This window comes from Camelus ferus, chromosome 25 (genome assembly GCF_009834535.1).
Source record: "Camelus ferus isolate YT-003-E chromosome 25, BCGSAC_Cfer_1.0, whole genome shotgun sequence".
NCBI lineage: Eukaryota > Metazoa > Chordata > Mammalia > Artiodactyla > Camelidae > Camelus > Camelus ferus.
In genome coordinates, this window is record NC_045720.1 from 2,830,824 (window position 1) to 2,853,475 (window position 22,652).

Here is a 22,652-nt window from a genome sequence, read left to right on the forward strand (position 1 = left end):
TCCCCACAAAATGAGTGTATTGATTCACACTCCCACAATAATACTCTTCAGAAGGTGAAGGTGTGGACCTGAAGAGCCTGAAGGAGGTGAAGTGGAAGATTCTGGAAAAGTAGGCAGGGGCTGTGCTGCACAGGGCATTATAAACCAAACTCAGGATTCTGGACCACATGCAGATGGAAATGGGGAGCCAGGGAAGGGTTCTGAGTGAAGCAGGCAGGTGACCAAATCTGTGTTCGCAAAGCATGATTGTCAGGTGGAGAGATGGTTCAGGTCTCTGTGAGGGTGGAGGCGATGGGCAGAGGATTAGAGACGGACCGATGGGCATCTGGGAGGCCGATGTCATGGGACCAAATCCCATTCGTATCAATGACTTGGTGAAGACTGATGTGCTTTTAACTTTCTCTCTGGAGGACATCCTGGTTCTCCTGCATTTATTTAAGGATGTCCCTGAGGACTACAGAGAACTAGTAATAAACCTACAGGCAGGCATCCTGTTCATCTTTGTGCCACTCTAGGCATGCAGAACATAGACTCCCAATGTGCAGATAATACATGCTAATAGGATAAAGAAATGAGCAGGCAAATATGTTAAAAAAAAAAAAAAGATGACAGTCAATTTTGGATTGTATTTCACTTTCTGGTTTCTAACTAGCCACCAGCTAGGGGAGAAAAGAAGTGACCTCTGGCTGGCCTTCCTGGAAAAGCCTTCAGAAAACAGCTGGACCCAGGGGGACTTCATGGATGGATCTGGGTAGGAGGGAGAACGTCCCGGCCCAAGTGGGGCAGAGGTGCATGGAGGAGCATGATGGGGCCCGATAAGGGTCCCAGGCAGAGAAACTGGGAAGCCCTGAGGGCTGGAACGAGGAGTTTTAGTTTGCTCTGATCACTAATAGCAGCTAAAGTTAACCAAGTTCTTTACATGGATTATCTGGGTTCTCGGCCGGGAGGTGGCGGTGTGGTAGTGCGCGAGGGCCGGGGCGCATTCAAGTTCAAGCTCCGGGTCGGGAGGAAGCTTCGTGACAGTCGTGTTTCGTTAATAACTTAAAAAAAGCCTGGCCGAGATGCCGATGCTCCAGGACGCGGCCACCACCACGTCAACACGGTGCCCGGTTCACCCGGCCGGGTGGGGGGCTCAGGGTGGGGAAGGGTCCAGCCCGCGAGCAGCCAGAACGGGCTCCCGCGCGAGCAGGGGGCGACGAGGAAACAAGGGGTCTGTTTTCTTTTCTTTCTTCCCGGTCTCGGGTGGCAGCGCCGCGCCGGTCCGCTCCGCCCAGCCGGAGGAGACGTCGCTCTTCTGAGTGGCTGCGAGGGGTCCCCCCGCCCCGCGTCCACCCCCGCGGCGGGGCCTCGCGCCACCGGGCCCGCGCCGCCCGCGCCCGCGTCCCGGATCCCCCGCCCGCCCCCGCCTTCCACCGCCAGAGGCCCCCGCCCCGCCCCGCCGCCGCGCGGGCCCGCCCCCGCCCCCGCCTTCCCTCCCCTCGCCCCTCCCTCCTCCCCCTCCCTCGTCCCTCCCCCTCGCCCGCCCGCCCGCCGCCTCCGCCCGCCGCCCCGGCCGCGTCGGGTAAACCTGTTTGGCTGAGCGGCCGCGCCGGGGCGGATCGTGCGGCCGGCGGCTCCCTCGCGGCTCGCGGCGTCGGGGCCCGTGGCGCGCGCGCGCGGCCGCCCCTCGGCCCCGGAGCCCCTCGGCGGCGCCACCATGTACTCGGGAGCCGGCCCCGGTGAGTCCTCGCGCTCGGGGCGCCGGCCCAGCCGCTCGCGCGCTCCTCCCCGCGGCGCCGGCGGCGGTTGGCGGGCCGGGCGCGAGCACGGCGCGGGCGGCGGGCGGGGGGCCGGGGGCCGGGGGCGGCGGGCCGGAGCCGGGGGTCGGAGCGGCCCGGGCTGCTGACCGTTTCTTCGGCCCCACGGTGGACGCGCAGCCCCGGCTTCCTCGGGCCCGAGTCGTCGGGGCGCCCTTCGCGGCCTGGGCCCTCCCCGCGCCGCGGCCCGGCGCGCTGGGACCGGGCGGGAGCGGGGACTGGGCCGGGCGGCCCGCGTGTAGGCCCGAGGCCCGGGCGCCCGCCTCACCCGCCTGGCCCGGCCGCGGCCCCGGCCTCCTGCGCCAGGCGCCTGGGCCCCACTGCGGGGCCGCGGCCGGGGCCGGGCTCTAAGCGCCCGAGGGTGTTGAGGCCCGGGCCGGGAGCGCGGAGGAGACCGGCCGCTCCGGCGCAGACCGAGCCGCGGCGAGCCTGGAGCGCTCTCAGTTTCGTTTTTCTTTTTGCCAGCACTTCTGGGGCCCCTTCTCTGAAGGAAAGTCTGGAAATGCTGAATTTTGGCCGGTTCTTGTTAGTAGTTAGGACTGTAGACGGAGAGGAATAGGAAGCGGCACCCTAAAACCCTAGAACTGCGTGCGTCTCATTTTCATTCCAGACACGCCGGCTCCTTATTCAAGTGCTAATTGCCTTTTACAATTTACTAGCGGAAGGTAAGGAGATGTGTTGATTTCCTTAGCATCCTTTCTAACTAGTCAGCCTCTCTTTCTTTAGAAAAGTTCTCAAAAACTTAAGGCACTAAAATTTTTATTTTCAACTTTTTTGGGGACGCAGAATAGAAGGGCAGTTGACTTGCTGAGCCAAGAATATGGTCAAGTGTTGTAAAGCTTTTTTCCCTTTCCCGCCAGGCACGTGGCTCCTAAATTTCCCGCTGGCCTTGCCACTTGGACAGGGCATATCCTGTCCCCTTTGTCCACCAGGCTCCAGCGGGCTGCAGGCCCTGCTGGATGGGCTTGGTCCTGACTTCTGCTAGGTGCGCTCACCCTTCCTGGGCCCCCGCCCCCTCCTGCTGATGGGGCCCTGGCCCCACCTGTTCTAGGCCCTCCTGTTCCATTTGGGTCCTTTGACGTTTTCCCCCATTGCTGTGTCTGTTCACAAAGCCTTGTGAATACTCAGTGTCTTCTTTTTTTTGATGTCATTTAGTTAGAAAACGTCTCCAAGGCTGAGCCTGACCAACTTTTAAATCCTTACGGACTCTCAGCAATTTGATGGAAGAATGGTTTTACCCCTACACCTGGGAGGTGACTCAGTCCTAGTGGGGAATGGCCTTAGGCTCTGTTGTCATGGTTCTAGGGGTAGACTTGGCCTCCTGGAACCCTGGGTGGGCAGTCCACCCCCCACCCCCACCCATGCCCACAAAATGCCAGGGAGCTCTGTCACCTAGTTGAGCGGGGCTCTCCCAGCTGATCCGAGCCAGTGGTAGCCACTACACTGCATGTTTTCCCCCAAGATTTTTCAGTTTACGAGTTGAAGGCCCAGAAGAAGTGAAGGACCTCGAGGAAGGTCAAGCTTTTGTGTTGTGTCTTACATTTTTAATCTGTTGGACAGCTTGTTAAGTTGATGGTGGTCATCTTGAAGATGGGCAGTAGAGGCTCAGAGGTTAAGAACCTTGGGAAGGTCATATGGCCAGTGAGCATTAGGATGGTCTGTCTGACCCCAAGCTGACTCTCCGTACACTCTTCTTAGAGAAGTGGCCCGCAGTCCTTTTGACCTTGACCCACAGTAACAAATACCTGTTACATGTAGACTGCACTCGTGTGCTCAGATATAATTGAAACAAGAGCTTCAGGAAGTGCTGCTAACCCTGTGCTGTGTGCTCTGTACAGGAATATTTTCTTATCTATTTCATTTTAAAAATCGCGTTAGTTCTCTGAAACTCCAGGTTCATTTCAGGTCCTTAACGGCTCTTGGAAGAATCTTGCTCTAGTGTGGGTCCCTGCACTGTGGCATGGTGGGGAGAGGGCCCCAGTGTTCTCAGGTCAACCTGCCCTGAAATTGGACAGCTCTGGTTGAAAAAACTAAATGGGTCTGTAGGATAGTTCTTGGCTAGCGGCAGGATGGGAAAGAACCCAAATTTCAGGCTGTACCAGTGTGCTGTAATTATAAGGCTGTGGTGCAGATCAGTTTTATTCTACATACTAAGGCTTTTAATTTTGTTTAAAAGGAATTTTTGGAAGAGTCTCTTCAGTGAAACTCTTTTAATGTATTCCCTAATTTAGAATAATAAAAAGACACTTGATCTGGATTGTAGAAAAAAGTTACAAGTAGTTTTGCTACTTCGAGTTTGTATTTTTTATTTTGGGGAGGTAATTAGGTTTATTTATTTATTTTTAATGGAGGAACTGGGGATTGAACCCAGGACCTCCTGCATGATAAGCGTGCACTCCACCAACTGAGCTATACCCTCCCCTTTTGCTACTTCGAATTTTAATACACTTATAAGTGATTTACTAAGTAAATTAAATTAAAAAACAAAGAGTCTTTGCTAGGCCTATGTCACCTATTACAAATGCTGTTACATACATGAATTGATATCTGGACTTAGGTATGTTACTGTTTCTTAGTTTTTTGAACTGTTGGAAAGTGCTCGTGGTTTAGGATGGGTGGATTCTCCAGTGACCCTGAACCTTCATGGATGATCAATCACATTTTTTTTTAAACCACTTAAGAGTCTTAAACTGAACGTCAGTATTGCCTGTTGGAAGGAAATTGTTTCTGTCTGTTTCACTGTGCTGGGACTCCTGCCTGTTACACCCCTTACAGCTTTGCTACAGAGTAACTTCTGTGGCATCTAAGTCTTGTTTGCAAGTTGTCTGAACAGGGTCGTGACTTTGAGAAGACGGACTTTTACCGTGGTGTCTAGTGTCAATTAACACCTCCTGTACCCAGCTTTTCCCCCACCCACTGCCCCAGTTGTCTCAATGAAGATATGCCCCGTCTCCCGGTGATGGTGTCCCTCTGCCACCCAGCCGACGGCCCTCTGGCCCGCAGGGCTGCTGCAGGCTGGAAGGCGTGGCTGGGTGGTTGTGCAAGTCCTGTTCAATCTGTTACAAACCTTGGAAAAGGATTTAAATGAATGTGTAAGAAAAAAAGATGTGGAAGGTTCAGCTCCTAATGCTTTGGCAGTTCTCAGAAGCAGAGCATTATTTCTTGGTCACTTCTGGTTTGAATGTCAAAAGTTTGTTTATGCCAGTTGGGTTTATTCTTTATAATCTGTTATGCAGCACTGCTGCAGCGTCCCAGGCCGATAAAATATATTTGTGTTTTGTGAATTGTTATTATGAGCATTCAAAATGTATCACTTGATTTTTTTAAAATAGTTTCTATTGTGAAATAATGTAAAGCACAGTGAAGCAGAGGGACCGGTACAGTACGCTCCTATTTATCCGTCAGCAGCTTCAGCAGTTACCAAGATTTTCCACAATTGCCTCAAATGTGCCCCTTTCTCTTTGCAGAAATATTATAACGTGAGTTCCAGATCTGTCATTGAACCCTGAATACTTAAGTACCGTGTCTGAAGGACAGGGACATTTTGAACCCAAAGCCATTATCGCACTTGACAGCGCAGAGTCAGTTTCTCTCATTATCTCAGAAGTGTGTTTACATTTGGTTGTTTTGGATCCTTGAATTTTAATAAAAGTGCACACTTGACTGTGGTTTTGTCTTTGAGGCTCTTTAATCTAGACTCTACAGCTAGTGCCCCCCCCCCCCCCGCCGCGTGAAGACATCGACGCTGCTAAGATCTCTCTTCAGAATGTGTCTCGCCCACCGCCTCCTTTCCCCCACCCAGTTCTCGTTCTGTGATTGCTTCTAGGAAGAGCCCCGTTGTTCAGCGTCCCTGTGTTTGGTTGGAGAAGGCTGATTGGAGACCCAGTTGCTCGTGACTTTAATTCTGACACACTCACCTTAAGTCGCGCCTGGGACGGGTCACTTTGCAGCCTTAGTTTTCAGGGGCAGTGGAATCTGCTCTTTACGTGCAAGAAACATGTGATGTGTGGAGAACAGGCGTGATGCTTGCGCCTCCTGTGCGGTTTCTCTCCTCCTCCTCAAATTCGATGGATTCTTTCCTTCCCCGGTGTGTGGTGGGGGCCTCAGGTTGTCCCGAGGGTGAAATGAGGTGTGTGGGAGCTTCACTCGGGTGAGGCCGGGTGTGAGTCTGAAGGGCCCACGAGGCCGGGGGGAGCTGGCCACAGCCTTGCCTTCCTGACCCCGCTTGTTGAAGTTTGAACAAGAGGGTGTCACTGCATCTAGCTTTGTTACTGGCAGGAGGTGAATGTTAATAAAAATAAGGAATAAGGAAGGACCAGCAGGCTTTTGGGAGGAGAGTCGTGTGGCCTTTGGTCGTGGAGGGTTGGAGGCGGCGCTGGAGGCGGGGTTTGGGGCTGCGCACAGCCAGGTGCACCGGCAGGAGTTAAGTTTACCTGTGGTTCCCTTTTCTGCTAAAGCTTAAAGGTCTGATTGGATGACCAACACTCCTTTCTTTGGCTGTAATTTATGGTTCCTTATTGCTCTGATACAATTTGTCTACAGCTTCACTTAGAATTGGGGCAGAAGGAGACTTCTAAAGATGATCACTGGGGACGTCAGTGAATTCTCAGGGAAAATTGGTTTGTGTCCATCTTTGAGAACCCGTAGCAGCAAACGCACAGAACTGCAGTGGGGCTAAAGCCAGTCGGCACAGGGATCCAGGTGGTTTCTCGCCTGACTCTCTCGCTATAACAGAGCCCACTGACTCTCAGGTCCTGCTGCCTGTTGTGCGGTCACTCATGGGGCAGCGTTTCGTGGTTTTTCAAGTTATTTCTGAGTGTTTCAGCTCTGAGCTCTGGAACTCAGAGAGTTGCACATAACAGGTCAAAATAAAAATGTTCATAGGTCAGAGTTGTTTGAGATGTTTTGTCAGCTCTGAGTCAAAGTAAAATAACGCAACCACTGGGAGCAGACCCTGACAGTGTCACGTTCGTTTGGGGAAGAGCCTGAACCCAGCAGCCCGTTCACACAGCCGGAGGCGAGATGGGTGCTCTGTGCCCTTCGTTCGTGAACTTGGATGGTGGAAGGCCCCGCACTGGAGCTCGCTCACCACCTCCTCGGGCCCCAGGGTCAGTCTTGCTTTAACTGAGCTGTACAGGATATGAAGGTGGCGTTTGGTGTGACTGCGGTGCTTGGAGCTGGTGCTTTTGGGTGGCTGCCTGAGTCTCAGAGACAGTGACCGATGCTCCTGTCCTGGTGGCACTGGTGTCCTCAGTGTCCCCACGGCCACTCTGTGGCGCGTGGTCCCTCCAGTTGGCAGGCTGAGCAGAGCAAGAGAAAGCCGAGCGTTTCCCCCGGACTTAGAGCTGGTAGGCGGTGGCACCGTTTGGTTTTTGTAGGAACAAAGGAACAAAGAAGTCCAAGTAAAAACTGGAGAGAAAGCAAAGGAAGATGCAGAGTGATAAAAAAAGGCTAACTTTGGACAAAGCCCCCGTGTCACGGTGTCTGGAGCTCCCGGGAGTGAGTTGTTGCCGTGACACCCCGGCACGCCGCCCCTCCCCATGACGCGGACCCGCAGCACGGGCTTGACTCCTGGCTCTGTGACTGCACGTCGCTCCGCCTCTCTGAGCCTCAGTCTCCTCCTCGGATCAGATGAGAGAATGCGGGCGAATTCTTGTGCTTGGCCACCGGAAATGCCTACTGTTCATTACGGTTCCTGCTGCAGTCAGTTAATCCTTGCTGTTTACTCTGCGCACAGTAGCTTCTCGCCCTCTGCCTTCCATCAGGTGCGCACACCGGCTCCTGGCTGCTCCTCTCCATGACCCTCCTGGCTGGCCTCTGGGTCTTTACTTTGTAAACTGTGAGGGATAAGAACACATTTTAAACATCAGGGGAGTGAACGATTGGCCTTGGTGCTCCCAGCAGAGTCGGTCAGACAGGGCTTGTGGTAGGCCGGCTGCCTGGCCTGGTCACGTGGCCTGGAGTGATGCCGAGGGAGCCCCAGGCTCTGTCTCCAAGTGACGAGCCCAGTCCCGACTGTGTGAGCTACAAGACAGTTTCTGCTTGTGATTCTACGTGGTGGTGATGCTAGAGCGGCCGCCAGTGACTGGGGCAGGAACGTCGCTGAGGACGTTTTCTTCGTTTTGCACGCTGCTGCTTCGAGAAGTGTGTCTGCTGAATGTTACACACGTGGCTCCCTGCAGGAATGTCAGTAGACTAGGAGGGTGTCTCAGTGTCAGAGACTGGTAATTACAGCTTAACCTGGAGCTGTAGGCGTCGAAAGCTTTTGGGGATGAGCAGTCAGGAACACGTGGGTGGGGAGGTGGACAGAACAAGACGTGCACGGGTAAGGTGGTCAGCAAGAGTGTCTAGGCACCTGCGACGGGAAAGCCATGAGAGCAGGGCCAGGGGTGTTGAACGTGATGGCCAGCCTGGAGCAGGGACCAGAAGAAGGGGAGGAAGGGAGGTCAGGCTGAGCTTGGAGACTGCGGAGGGCCTTTGAGCCCAGGAGGGACTGGGCAGAGGAGGGTGTCTGCTGGCTGAGCTTCTGCAGTGACCCCTGTGGGTGGGTGGAGGCAGGGAGCCGACCTGGAGGAGGTTAGAGTGGAGGGACTGAGCCGGGAAGGCTGGGAGGTGTGAGCCGATGGAAGAGCATGTGTCCTGCCCCCACCAGCCTCACAGAGATCCTTGTTTCATCGAGAGCCCTCATCACAGTCCCTGCCCCTTGTTTGGATGCAGCCCCAGCCGTCATCTCATTAATTTACAATGTGCCAGAAGAGACCTCTACAAGATGAGGGTGTCTGTTCTCTCCCTCCCCTGCTCCCCCAACTCCTGTAACCCCTGGTACCAGTGGCCTGGACCACACAGTTAGTGTCCAGATCTGCCCAGTGTCTCGTGTGTTGTGGGTTTTTAATAGTTGATTGAATCAGGTCCCAAGTAACACCCACATTGTGATTGGTTGATGTGACTCTTCAGTATCTTTGTAAAATAAGAACTTCATTGAGTTATAACTCAGGCACCATACAATTCACCATTTGAAGTGTAAAACTCGTGTGTTTTAGTACACTCACAGACTTGTGCAGCCATCCCCACAATCTAATTTTGGACGTTTTTGTCCTCTCCCTCCAAAGGCGCGCCGCACCCAGTAGTTGCCCCTGTGCACCCCCCCCCCCTTCCCCACCGCCCGCGGCTGCTGGGTGGGCCTGGGCGTGCGGTCAGGCTTCCTGCGGGCTGGGGCTAGCTGAGTGCGTCGTCTTGGTGTATCTCAGCGTGTTCGTCTGTCCCGTATGGATTTCCTGCCAGTTAGTGGTCAGAGCCAAAGGCTTGCTCTGATGCAGGTTCTGCGTTTTGGGGTTTTGGCTCTTTTTTGGTGTGAGTATTAGCTGCCACTGATAATGGATTGTTAGGCTCCATTAATTTGTTAGAGCTTGTACAACGCTGCTCTTCTGCTTCTGCAGTGAAGACTTCCCCAGTCAGCTGTTCAGTTTTGGGTCTGTCTTGAAGGCAGAGGAATGTCAGTGAATGCCATGAAGGCAGGATGACTGTTGAGAAGGGAGACTGGCTCCGGCTGGCACTGAGGGCGATGGAGGAGGCTTGGCGGTGATGCTGGGGGTACCTGGAAGGTGTGCCGAGGGTGGAGCTTTTGGTTCTGTAGGTAGTGGGGACCCTCTGAGAGTATTTGGCAGGTGTGAGACAGGACAGGGTGGGCTAGCCTGGTGGCGGGGGTCTTCATGTGTCTGGTGGGGATGTGGTGAGATCCCCTGTTGGTGGCAGGTCAGTGCAGAGGAGAGGGGCGTGGAGGAGAGCGCAGGGAGGCCCGCATCAAGGTGGGAGACAAGATCACCCCCCAGGCGGCCTGGGAAGAGTGCTGGTTTCAGTGACACCGACTGCGGGTGGGGGTTGGGGGGGAGCCCCGGGGCTGCGTTGCCTTTTACAGGGACGCTGCGTCTGAGGCGGTGCTTCTTGTGGGTCTAGGAGAAAAAATCCGTGCTGTTGACTTTGTGCGTTGCCGGTGGGGGTCTGTCCCCTTCATTTGCTGTCCAGGACCATCTCGGTTATCTTTTCTCTCTCTCCGTTGTCCACCTTTATGTTTTCTTTTCATTTGCTAAATGCTTATTCCACTTAAATGTTTATTGTTTTAAGTTAAATCTGTTGACTTGAAAATTGTGTACACGTGACCCTGCACCTAGCCTGCCCTGAAACCCTGGAGACTCTTGGGTCCTCAGCAGAGGGGGTTGGAGTGGAATGTGACGGGGTGGGCGTGCCAAGCAGTCTGGAGGGAAGTGGACCAGAGGGGCCACTAACTAATTGATTTACTTAAATAGACAGTGGGCATGCATGGGAAAGGACGGTCATAACTTACCGGAGGGCAGACAGTGACGTCTTCCTCCATCCCCCTAACCTCTCGGCTGCCCCACCACCCTGTGGGGAAGTTGGCTGTAGGTGTTGGTAGATTCAGTGCATGTGACACTGAGCCTGACTGCTGACCTGGCCTGGCAGGCAGAGGGAGACCAGGCTGGCCGCCTCCCTTTTGGCTTCCGTGGGTCTTGTCCAGCTGCGCCCTCAGGAGACGGGCCTAAGGGGCGGCCAGTGCTGGGTGGAAGGCGCCTGCCTGTGGGCGCTGCCTCTCCCCACCCCCGGGCTGTGGAGCCTGAGGAGCCTGCCTGTAGCCTGGTGTCTTCATCTGTAGAAGGGGGTGCACACCTCCCTCCGTGCGAGGCTGGAGTGCATTAACACGTGTGAGTCCCAGGGCAGGGCAGGGCAGGCTGTGCTGCTGGACTCGGACTTGGGACTGAAGATGGAGGTGTGGTTTCGGCGACCCCCTTCAGCGATGCGGTTCTGGAGTGCATGTCTTGGGTGAACATTCTCTGAAAAGTGAATGCTATGAAGTAAGTAGAAAAGATGATAAGAAATTTGGTTGTGAAGCTATAGGAGCTCTGGGTGGCATTAATTTTTTTTTCTTTTTTGTCTTTAGAAGAAAATCCAAGAAGTGGGTTGACTTTTTCAGGGATTTAAATCTCACTCCATCAGGGAAGCATCTCACCTGACATGATGAGTGGCTGAGAAGTCTCAGGTGCCGAGGGCAGCATGTTGAGAAGGGGGCTGAGCCTCAGTCCGGGCTTATCGGAGAGGAGAAGGCGCCCAGATGGCTTTATCGTGTGCACCCTGGGGCCTGTGAGGGTGGGGCGCTCCAGCGGCGGGTTACCAGCCCCGCACGTGCTTTTAGGATGAAGTGTAAGCTGTGGCTTGTAAGACACACCCTGGGAGGCTATCTGCTGGCACCCAGTGTCCTTCCAACAGACGTTTATTTGAAGCGTGGTTTACATGTTGTTTTTGCATGTTTTATTGAAACGAAGTGTCTTTCACACTCCCCCCCTCGGGAGCTCGCTCATCAGTCAGGGAGTCCTGTGCTGCGTGGTCTGTGACAAGCGTGTCTGCACAGTAACAAAGGGAAAGAAAAAAGGTGTTTCAGAGGGGAGGTGCTTTCAAAATGCCATAGCCTCTTTTTTTAAATTGAGATGGAGTTCACACAACATAAACCATTTTAAAGTGAACGGTTCAGTGGCATTTGGTGCATCCGCAGTGTTGTGCTGCCGTCTCCTCTGTCTAGCTCCGAGGCAGCCTCGTCACCCTGGAAGGAAGCCCCGTACCCACTAAGCAGCCGCACCCCGTCGTCCGCTTCTCCACCCCTGGCAACCTCCAGCCTGCCTTCTGTCTGTGGATTTGCCTCATCTGGGTATTTCACGTAAATGGAATCTAAAATGTATGACCTTTTCTGTCTGGCTCTTTTCACTGAGCACAGTGTATTCAAGGCTCATGTCCCAGTGTGTGTCTGCACTTGATTTCTCTTTCTGGTTGAAGCGTCCGTTACGTGGCTGTATCACAGCTGGGTGATCCATCCGCCTGTTGATGGACGTTTGGGTGGTGTCTGCCTTCCGGCTGGTGTGACTGGTGCTGCTGTGAACACCCATGAAGTTGGCGTGTGGCGCCTGTGCTCGTTTCTCCTGGGCACACACCTGGCAGTGGAGTTGCTGGGCTTGGCTGAGCTGTCGGCTGTGGCTGCGCCGTGCGTTGCCCCCAGCGGCGGTTTCAGTTTCTCCGCACCCTCACCAACACTGACTGTTGTCATCACGGCGTTTTAGAATGTGAAGCTCTTAATGGAATAAATCATTCCTGGAGTATCTCATATTTACCAAAGTGGGGAAAAAAAGAGATTTAAACATGCTTTGCCCGTCTCTACCCAGGATACAAGGTGCATCCGTTTCTGTATGCCAGAGTTTAGAGGACATTTGGAACCTGGGCAGTTACAGCAAACAGTAAAGCTAAACATACTCTAACGGGTGGGACGGAGCACCAGAGTCCAGCACCCAGGTCAGGCCCGGCTGCCTGGTGTCAGGTGTTCCCTCTTTGAGTAAATGCGGAGTGCCAGCCGTGTGCTGGGCATCGTGCCCAGTGCTGGGGGAGTAGTGATGGTTGCCAGTCCGGAGGCTCCTGTCCCCTGAGCTGACTGAGTCGGGAACATAGTCGAGAATCCCATGGTCCCCACAAATCCATGGGAGATGGCAGGTGTTTTAGTGCAGACGGGAGGAGAGTACACTACAGAGGGAATGTGGTGGAGCCCGACCGGCCGGGGGCCTGGGAGGGGCCGCACAGGCCCAGGGGCAGAGGCCACCCTGGGCACTGTGGTTTTAACCCAGAACACCGGGGAGCAAGTGTGGGAGACACATGTGTGCCAAGTGTGTTTCTAAGGAACCGCTGGTAGTGGGTAGAGAACAGGTGAGAAGTGGCACATGGAGAGGTACCGAGGGTGGGGGTGGAGAGATGGGGTTGAGGGAGACCAGAGGTCTGGGAAATACATACATATACATCACACACACACGTATATATATGTATGTATTTCCGGGCGTGGATGACTGGCGGTGCAGTGTGCTAACAGAAGCGGGCAGATGTGCATTGAGTTTACAGACTTGGAGAAAAAGTTCTAAAGGACTTATTAATGAGGAAAACTTCAGGTGTCCAGAGAGGTCGAGGGAAAGCACGAGGAGCCCCACGTCACCACCCCTCCGCTCAGCCATCCTGCCAGTCCTGCCCACTGCTCCCTCCCTGTCACTTCAGCATCATCTCATTGCATTCATGAATGTTCTCTTAGCCGTTTATTTTGAAATAAATTCAGACTTGCAGGAAAGCAGCCGAAGTGATACAAGGTTCCCAGAGCAGCTTCCCCAGCGTCACCGTGGAGCACGCTCAGTGGCCCTGCCCCACAGCCGGGAGGCTAGCACGGTGTGCTGCTGCTGCCTGGACCCAAGGTCTTACTCAGGTGTGGCTGCAGCCCCACCAGTGTCCGTTGTCCGCACACCCCGCCTCCACGTCTGCACCCCCGCCCAGCCTGGGGGCCGCCTTGCATTTGATGTCACACCTCTCCAGCCTGTGACACCTCCTCCTCCTCTTTGTCTCTTGTGACCTTGACGTGGGACCTCTTTCAGGTTGGTGCCCGTGTCCTTTCAACATACCCTGTCATTTTCTAATTCTCTCCCTCCTGGACCTAAGATGCTCCGGGCCCGTCTTGGGTTTCCCTTCCCCAGTTTGGTTAGGCGAGGAGCCCTGGTTCTCTCTGTTGGGGCTCCGTGTGAGAAGCTAGCATCTGTCTGGGTGCTGAGTGTACTCTTTGACCCGGGGCGTCCTGGCCTCTGGTCTCTCCGTGGTCACGGGATGTACATGTATTTGTCCTCACATACATGCATACACACCTGTATGTGTGTTAGAGCCATGAGTTCACACTGGCATTTCTGATTCAGATCCACTGCCACAGGGTTTATTTCCTCTTTCCTTATTTAGAACTTCTTTTTAGATAGCGAGAAGCCTGGGTCTCACTCTCCACAATATATTAGCTTCTTTATTCAGACCTAGAATATACAGAAAGCAGTTTCAGAATTACTGCTCGTATCACTGGGAGAAGCACACCTGCTAACCAGAGGGTGACGTGTGTGTCGCTCTCTCGGCGTGTAGCCACGGAGGACGCGGTCAGCACGCTGTCACCCGGAGCCCCCGCCGGGCCCCGCCCCCACTCCCTTCCGCGTGCTTTACATCCAGTCTTCCCAAACACGCAGGCACTTGGGTATAAACAGCGCCAAGACGCAAGAAATGACAGTGCCAGTGTATATTGTAATTAATAACTGTGTTAATGTAAAGTTGTGTATCACAGAGCTATCCTGATGATCGCCAGTGTAATACATTTACATACAATATAGAGATTTAACAAATGTTAATTGTGCTTATTCGTTGTGATGGTTGTTGTGATTGTTAATTACATAGTAATTGATGTAATGGTTGGTATGATCATAATGAGCACTTTGTTGTGAAGGTAAAATGAGTTAACATGTGGAAGGTGCCTGCTGGTGCCAGAGTGTGCTCTCAATGCATGTTCCTTATTATTCTAGTGATTATTTCAGTGGGTGGAAGAAGTGTCGCAGCTCCTTTGAGGAATAAGCCCTGTGTAGAGGAATTTGAAAATCACGCTTGGAGGCATGTCTTTGCGCGTGCCGCCTGGGGCTGGGGAGGCTGCAGGAGGCGGGTGTGGATGGGGGGGGAGCGGGGGGGACAGTGGTGGGGGCGGTGGTCGGGCGTCTGGGGAGGCTCCTGTCCTGCCTGCACGACTGGGCAGGGAGGCCGTGCAGGGCTTGGCTCCCTGGATGCCGGCGCAGGGGTGTGGACGACTCTGCAAACCCTGTGTGGGGCCCCCCCCTTAGAGCGAGCCTATGTGACAGCACGTCCATCAGTCCACAGGACCTTCCATCACGTTCCAGAAAGGCACGGCCTCTAGGGTGAGCTTCTCTGGTTTAGATGTTGAGATGAGAGGCTACAAATTGACGCAGCTCAGTGATGCAGCGTGTGCTGCTCATTAAATACCTTTCTTCGAATGGGGACAGGTTTCTTGCGTTCTTCTAATTGACTTTCCGTCTTTGGTCCCTGTTGCTTGCTGGGCATTGTCAAAGTTATTTCCAAACAAAGTCCTGGAAGAAACAAAGCAGGCCCCTTAGTGCTATAACTCAATAGTGTGTCTTAATTTGGAGCAGACCTCTGCACGGATGGAATCCACGGTGCACAGAAGAGGACCATCTCTGCGTGTGACAAAACCGAATAGGGAACTGGAGACAGACACTTGTAGGAGGAAGCTTCATCCAGCTTTTAAAAAAGGCAGAAACCACTCTCAGCGTGCTCAAATTTCACTTAACCTGTGTTTACCCCCCAAAATGTGCCACAGTCCACAGAAACTACTATTTCTGACCTGACTCGGTGCCTTTTCATTCTGTCCCTAGAAGAGCTGCTGTCGATGGACTGGTGGAGAGGCCCCACTCTGTTTTGGTGCCTTGGCTGTGAACTGGAGCCTCTGCTGCTCAGAGGCTGTTTCAGTATCGAGAGCTGTGCCATGTGCTCGGCAGACACCCCTGGGCACCTTGTGGGGACCGAGAGCAGGTGCAGGCCGCTGGTGGCAGCTGGCCCAGGTTGGCTGCTCCTGAGCCAGCAGGACCTGCACCCTGCAAGGTGCCCTGTCACCATCCACTTTATTGCAGTTTTGTTTACTTTAAAAGTGGTCTGTTTAAAATGTTTGCATTTGGCAACCAGTAACCTTAACCCTTAAAACTAAAAGTGCTATTTGCAGCACAATTACAGGACTTAGGAAGTAAGTAGTGGTGGAAGCGTGCTGGAAGTGGAGAATCAGTGAGACACAGCGAGCTGCAGGGCGTGGCTGTGGGTCTGCGTGTGGGTGGGCGCTGTTGAGGGTCACATGGGGGAAGTCTGAGGTGCAGTGAAGTGGCTGCAGCTGCTGGGTGTAGACTGAGGGGAGGGAGGAGAGCTCAGAAGCAGCAGGAGCTGCAGCTCACGTGGACGTCGGGCTGTCTGTACCAGGGCCCTTAAAAAGTGCTGTACGTGTGTGGACTTGACCCTGCCGGGACCTGTCATCCTCCCCGCTTTTGGAAGTGAGGAAACTGGCACAGAGAGGTGCTGGCCACACAGCAGCCCAGATTCAGACCTGGGCAGCCACCTGAGGTTCTAGGACCTTGACCCACTAGGGCATTTATTGCCTGGGCATTAGACCCAGGAGGGCCGCAGGCAGGCGGGTGAGCCTGCGGGAGGGAAGCTGCGTTGCTTTTCCGTAATCGTGCGGACGTACAGGACTTGGCCAGCCAGGTCTTTGTAGGAGCACCAACTTCATTAAGGAATAAAAGGAGAGCGTTGACTTGGAGCAAAGTGGGTTTGGATTTCATGGTGTTTTCATCAAAGAGCAGGCAGTTGATTTGGGGGTAGGGGATGCTGTTTGAATTAGTGAATATTGACTTGAATTTTACTTTTGCTTTTTTTAAACTGTGGATTTCTGAGTCCGTTCTGGGCCGTGGTTCCCTCGCTGTGCTCCGTGAGAGATTTTCATTAACTGTCCTGGCTAACATCTCAGACACTTTCTGACACCGCCCCTGCCACGCTCTGACATCCGGTCACTTTGATGTGCTGTCTTGGAGGTTGAGGACCAGGAAGGGGTGATAGGACCGAAGGCCTTGTTAACACGCAGCTCCTGGACCCTCTGTACCATTTCCCCCTTTTTACTTCAGAATGAAAAGGGCAGGGCTGGGGGAGGTGGCCCAGTGAGCCACCGCCGAAGGGGACGTACCGTGGCTGTGCGGGGCCCTGTGGCCCCCTGGTTGTGCTGCGCGCCATGGGCTGTGCGGGCCGCCAGCCCTCGGCCTGCACAGGCGCAGCGCACCGGCGCGTGGAGTCCGCCCACCGTGCGTGGTGAGGAGCCTTGTGGTCCCTGTGAGGCTCTTGCTTGGGGGCCGGTTGAGAGAGCTGTTTGCTCACTGAACGTGGTGAAGGGCACCTGTTTGCTCACATCTCTCCCTGGTGAAATTGTATGTATTTTGAGGTGAATGATGTTTGCTGTCTTTGAGTTGAGCACTTGATAAATAGTTGTTTAAACTGAAGTAACTGGCTACACTCTGAGATAATGTGATGATTTGCCAAACCTCAAAAAAAAAAAAAAAGGACAGGAAATGTGCACTGGTGCACAGGGCCCTGTGTTACAGGATTCTGAGGGTTCGGTGCTTACACGGACTTTGTGTCCCCACCACCCTCTCCTTCCCAGCTGTGCACCTTAGGAGAGTATGAACTAGGATGATCCACAGACATTTGTAAGTGCACTTAACCCACTGGGGTCTGTTGTGGATCCTTTCATTCCCTTTGGAACAAGCGTGGACTGCTACTGCGTTTATTCTTGGAGAAACCAGAGGCAGAACCCCTGTGTTTGCAGATTGAATTATCAAGGACCCCAAGGACCCTTTGTTCATGTGGGTTATATCTAGTAATACTTACGGTGTTAGAAACTGAAATTGAGATGGTTAAAAATACTTCATTTACTGACAAGAAATTCAATATGTATTAATATATTTTTATGAAAGAATTTTTTAAAACTAAAAAAAGGAGTATTGAAAAGAGTGGTATTGTTTCCCATTTTTGTGATTCTCTTTGAGGTTTTTCTTAATAAAAGCAGCAGCTCGTTTCTGCATTCAGTCTGCTAGGACGTGTAGTTTTGGTTGAAGTACATTGAGAAAGTCTGGCCTCACACAGACCTGTGGCCTTTCTGCACGGTCGTGGGTGTTCTTTGCAGCCACACCAGACCTCAGCAAGTCATAGTTTCCTAAAGGCTAGTTGCTGTGCAGGGTAGGAAACCCTGACGGCTGCAGTGTGAACCCATCTGTAGCCAGGGGTGACTTTGTGATGTCATGCGCCAATCGTTAGAGGATTTGGTGCCCTGAGCTTGCAGGCCTTCCAAACATGGCACACACAGTCAGGCACCAAGTTCATAGAATCACCTCTTCTCTCATCAGAAGTCTTGAATCATTTGGAAGCTGTAAATTCGTGATGAATACAAGTTTCCACGATTCCAATTTTCATGTTAAAGCTTGAATTTATCATTGCAGCTGTTTTCCTGAGTGTCAGGCCTGCTTGCAGTTTCCCCTGTGGTTGAACCTCCAGTGCAGTTGTCAGCACAGGAAGGGCAGGTGACGTCTCAGTGCTATGATGAAAATAGTTTTGACTGGGAATCCCCTCTAAGAGCCTCGGAGACCCCCCAGGACTTCCCAGGACCACTCATGGAGACCTGCTGAATTAGGAGAATGTTGCATTCTGTTCTGTTTCACTCTACAGAATCATGTGCATGTGAATACTTAATTCCAGAGTGTGTCAGAGAGACGTTCCACTTTAATTAAATTGTATCATGATTTACAAGCATGTTTTAATAAAACCACCCAAGGAGACAGTCTGATGGTGGAGTCTGAATTCTCTTTTGCATGGCTCAGCTGGGACTGCAGACTGGGTTTGGGCTAGAACAGACCTGGATGGCCTGTTCCTCGGAGCAGGTGTGGTCAGAGGCCATGGGGTTGACTGTGGGAGGGAAGAGGGCTGCCCATCTCTGACGTGGATGGAAGTGGGGCCCAGGCTGGCTCAGTGATTACTTTTGGGTTCTTGGTGGAGGACTGGCTCTCCCTCAGGTCTCAGACTGCTTTTTGAAAATAGGCAGCTTTAGTGAGTGGTGTCTTTAGTTTGTTGAATTCTACTTGTGCTTTTTATGAAGTGCTTATAAAAGTCCTGTTAAGAAAGCCTGTCTTTGCCAGCAGGTGCTGGTGGATTTTTCTGAGAGTCTAAGTACACGTCGAGGTGTCTTCATCTTAGAGAGGCTGTCAGTCTGGACTGGCTTCCGTTCCTGGCCGGTATCCAGAAGGAGTTTACCACAGTTTTGTGGGCCTAGAAAACGACCCTGCCCCTTCCTGCCACCAATCCTCCTTGTTCTTGGTCACTATTGTGTTTAAAAGTAAAGTGTGTCCCTCCCTCCCCACCTGGAGGTTTGTTGCTGGGGGTGTGTGTGAAGCATCTGTGTGATTTTGCCAGGAGTTGGGGGTTCTGACCTGCTCTAGAAAACTTAGGAGTGGGTGGGTGACCTGCATGGAGGGGGCTTCTCGCTGATTCTCATCAGCAGGCAGTCACTTCCGGGCGTTTGAAACTTGTTGGTGGACTTGTGCTGACTTGCCTGCTGTCTCGTCACGGCCCTGGCCCAGGGACGAGGACAGCAGCCTTGCCAGCAGCAGCCCGGCGTCCTCCACGCTCCTGGTCGCTCAGGTCTGCAGTGTGCCCGTCCCTGCCTGCCCCCCTCTGTGTGCTGAGCACCTACTCTGGTTTTGGGTCCTATCCTGGATACTGCTGAGAAAGGGCACCAAACAGACAGTTCCTGCTGTCGGGGAGCTTACAATCTGGTGGGGGAGGCAGGCAAACAGCCAGCGGTTAGACTGCAGCGGGAGCGGGGAGCGGCCATGGTCCCGCACAGCAGTCCTGCAGGCCGGCCCAGGCCCTGCTGCGGTCACACTGCCCACTTGGACAGTCTCAAAGGTTGCCAGCTATTTATAGAACATATTCTGACTCCTGGAGCAGCAACAGGACCCAGGACCTTGCCCCGCCGGTGCCACCCGCCGCGCTTCTGGCCGTGTGGCTCTGTGGTTGCCATGCGGTCCCCTCCCCCCCTTTCCAATGGTTGGAAATTCCTTCTTTCCAGGATCTGCTCAAATCAGGTTTCTTATGAAACCTTGCAGAATAGCGTGGTCTTCTCCCCACAGCCCGCAGGCAGTTGGCTTGTTACCCAGCATTTGTTTCCTTCCCTTCGTGTTGTCTGTGACTTCGCAGCCTGTCTCCCCCACCATATGACCAGCCTGCCCCTCAGGGGCTGGTGATCCTGCCCTGGCACCTCCCCTGATGTGCACTGAGCAGGCACAGGGTTAATAGAATAGGGGGCTGGTGGGCATTAGGTCCCTGGGATGTGGTGTTGGTTGGACCCGCAGGTCCCGCCCGTGGAGAGAGCTCACGGTGCAGTGGGAGGTGCTGAGTGCGTGGCAGAAGCACTGGACACTGTGGATGGATGGACAGATGGGTGGTTGGATGGACAGGTGGACTGACAGACCTGACACTGGTCGGGGGCTTTGCGATCAGCTCCTTTGCTCAGCTGTGCTGATCCTGTGTGCGGGACCCTCCTTGAGAGCACCTTGAAGGTGCCCATTCAGGTGTTCATAGGTTCAGAACATTCTGTGAGCCACCATGTGACCCTGGTGTCGCTCTTTGGAGCGACTGGAAAGTAGTAAACCTGGTAGAGAAGCCCCTCCCTTACTGCTTCCATCCAGCCCCTGTAGCATTTAGGACTCCGGTGAGTTTTAGGGATGGTAGATCACTGGCCCCAGAGCACAGGAGCTTTGCTGGATGAGAGTGCAGTGCTCGGTGGCTTGCTTGGTGCCCGTGCCTGCCTGGGTGGCCAAGCAGCTCTGCTCGGGTGAGGTTTACAATGACATGCTGTGTGCCGCCAGCCATGACCTCTTCGGCTTGCGCCACACCTGCTCAGGTCCCCTGCGAGCTTGGCCATCCGCCCAGCCTGCGGGCAGCTTTCCTGGCCTGAGCAGCTCCCAGAAGGGGGATAGAGTGACTGGCTGTTGGGGTCTCTGCTGATGACTGTGTACAAGAGAATGAAGGTTGATGTGGCCAGCGTCCTGAAGAGCTGGTGGTGTAACACTGGACAGCGATGGAGGCCTTCCCAGAAGGTGCAGCGAGTGAGAATGGAGGTGGTGATTGACAGAGGGGAAGAAGACTGTAAGAACCCATGTTCTGATTGTTATCTCTGTCTTGTTTAACACTGATATTCCAAAAACAACAGCTTTATTTTCTTAAGCTGTAGCTCTCAGAGCCCCAGATTAGCACCATGATGTTACCTGTTGTTGAAGATCTGAAGGTGCTGTTAGTGCCCGTGGTTCATCCAGTGGGCGTTTCCCCACTGACAGTCGCAGAGGAAGGCACCAGCTCCTCTTCAAGGGGCTCGGAGCTCAGTGCTGAGGAAACACCGAGTGAGTATGATGTACATGTGTGCATAAAATACGTATGACATAAAAGTTACTGTTTTAAAGTATATTATTCAGGGGCTTTAAGTACGTTCATAATGTCTGCAGCCACTGCCTCTTACCTGGTTCCAGGCGTAGCTCATCCCCCAACAGAAACCCCGGACCCTTCGCTGTCACTCCCTGTCCCCGTCCTCCCAGCTGCTGGCAGCCACTGCTCTGCCTTCTGTCCTGTGTATTTGCCTGTTCTGGGTATTTCATACCAATGGAATTATACAAGATGTGGATTTTTTTAAATTGAAGTACAGTTTATTTACAGCACTGTGTTAGTTTCTGGTGTGCAGCACAGCGATTCAGCTGTGCACATATATGTTCCTTTTCATCACAGGCTGTTACAAGATACTGAATACAGTCCCCTGTGCTTCACAGCAGGCCCTTGCTGTTTATCTGTTTTATATACAGTAGTTAGTATCTGCTAATCCCAAACTCCCAATTTATCCCCCCCTTTTGGTAACCGTAAGTTTGTTTTCTGTGTCTGTGAGTCTCTGTTTTGTAAATAAGTTCATTTGTATCATTTTTTAGATCCCATGTCTAAGTGATATCATGTGACATTTGTCTCTGTCTGGCTTCCTTCACTTTCTGTGATGATCCCCAGGTCCATCCACGTTGCTCCACATGGCGTAATTTCATTCTTTATTATGGCAGAGCACACGATGTGGACTCTTGTAGCTCACTTCTTCACCTAACAGTGTTCCCAAGGTCCTTCCACATCACATGGGGCAGTACTTCATTCCTTTTTATGGCTGAAGAATATTTCACTGCAGGGATAGACCACATTTTATCTATTCATCTGTTAATGGAAATTTGGGGTCGTTTCCAAATATTACATTTTTAAATTATAAAATTCTTAATTTGCTGTGCCTTCAAGCCTTGCCAGAATTATAAATGTGTGTGACTCTTTTATCAGGGTCATAAGGATGGTTTTGCTGGCCTTTCAGTGTTCTGAGCACATCGGCTTCTGGAGAGTGTTACTGCCGCTCCTGTCTGCTTTGTGGGTGGAGGGCAGTGCGCGGGCACTGCCGGTGTCTGTGAGTCTCACTGAGCCCCTCCTTCGGGATTAGAGTCTGCCTGCTTCCTTCGGGCAAATTAAAATGCCGTTGATGTTCTGAAGAACAGTGTCCTTCAGTGTTATTTCTGTGTATGTGATTATGGGAAAATCTTATCTTGTTTTTAGTAAACTATTTGTGAGCTGTAAGGTTTTTTTAAGGCAAACTCTGAGCATGACCGAGTTATAAGCATGGAACAACGACGTATTCTGCATAATTTGTTTACGATATTGGTCATATTTAGTATATTTCAAGACTTGAAGTTTTGGAATATTGAACAGAGTGGGGAAAGAGTTATTTTTGGCACTTCTCTTCATTTTGCAGGAGTTAATTGACATGACCCTTTACTGCGGACCTCAGCAAGCCTGCGGGGCTTCCCTGTGCCAGAGCTGTTAACTTTTCCGTTCTCTCTTAGCCCCTGGGCCGGCTTGTTGCTTCCCCTCCTTTCTCAAAAAGTTCCTTCCATTTTCCTTCATCAGCTGGGTTTATGATTATTCATTTTCCTGTGCAAGCCCGCGGGCAGGAGGAAGCTGTGTAGGGAGTGGGTCTGGACCTGCACGAGGCTGGTATGGTGGCTCCCAGGGCGGCCGCAGAGCCTGCCGCCCCACCCCTCACTCCTGGCAGCTCCAGACCCTCCCCTGGAAGAAGCCTGCGTGCTCATCCACAGCATCGCCTGCGGTTTCAGGCAACCAGCCGTCCTGGTGAGAGCTGGTGGCAGGTCCCCCGTGTGTCCCTGCTGGGGAGAGTGTGTCTCCCCTAGCCTGGACTCTGCCTCTGTACTCTGCAGCTGTCGTGGACCCTCTCACACTTGCTCTGTGTGGGAATCTCATCCACTTTGAGAATCTCCCCACTAG

General features: G+C 53.0%; 1 protein-coding gene across 1 annotated transcript in view; it reads left to right on the forward strand.

Annotated features, from left to right (window-relative positions):
- The first annotated feature begins 1,530 nt into the window (after nucleotides 1-1,530).
- The window catches only part of AGO2 (argonaute RISC catalytic component 2), a 93,156-nt gene continuing 72,034 nt past the window's right edge, over nucleotides 1,531-22,652 (forward strand). The window contains 1 exon segment of the mRNA XM_032467879.1: nucleotides 1,531-1,718. Within this exon segment, the coding sequence (XP_032323770.1) occupies nucleotides 1,697-1,718 (22 nt within the window). The 5' untranslated portion in view covers nucleotides 1,531-1,696.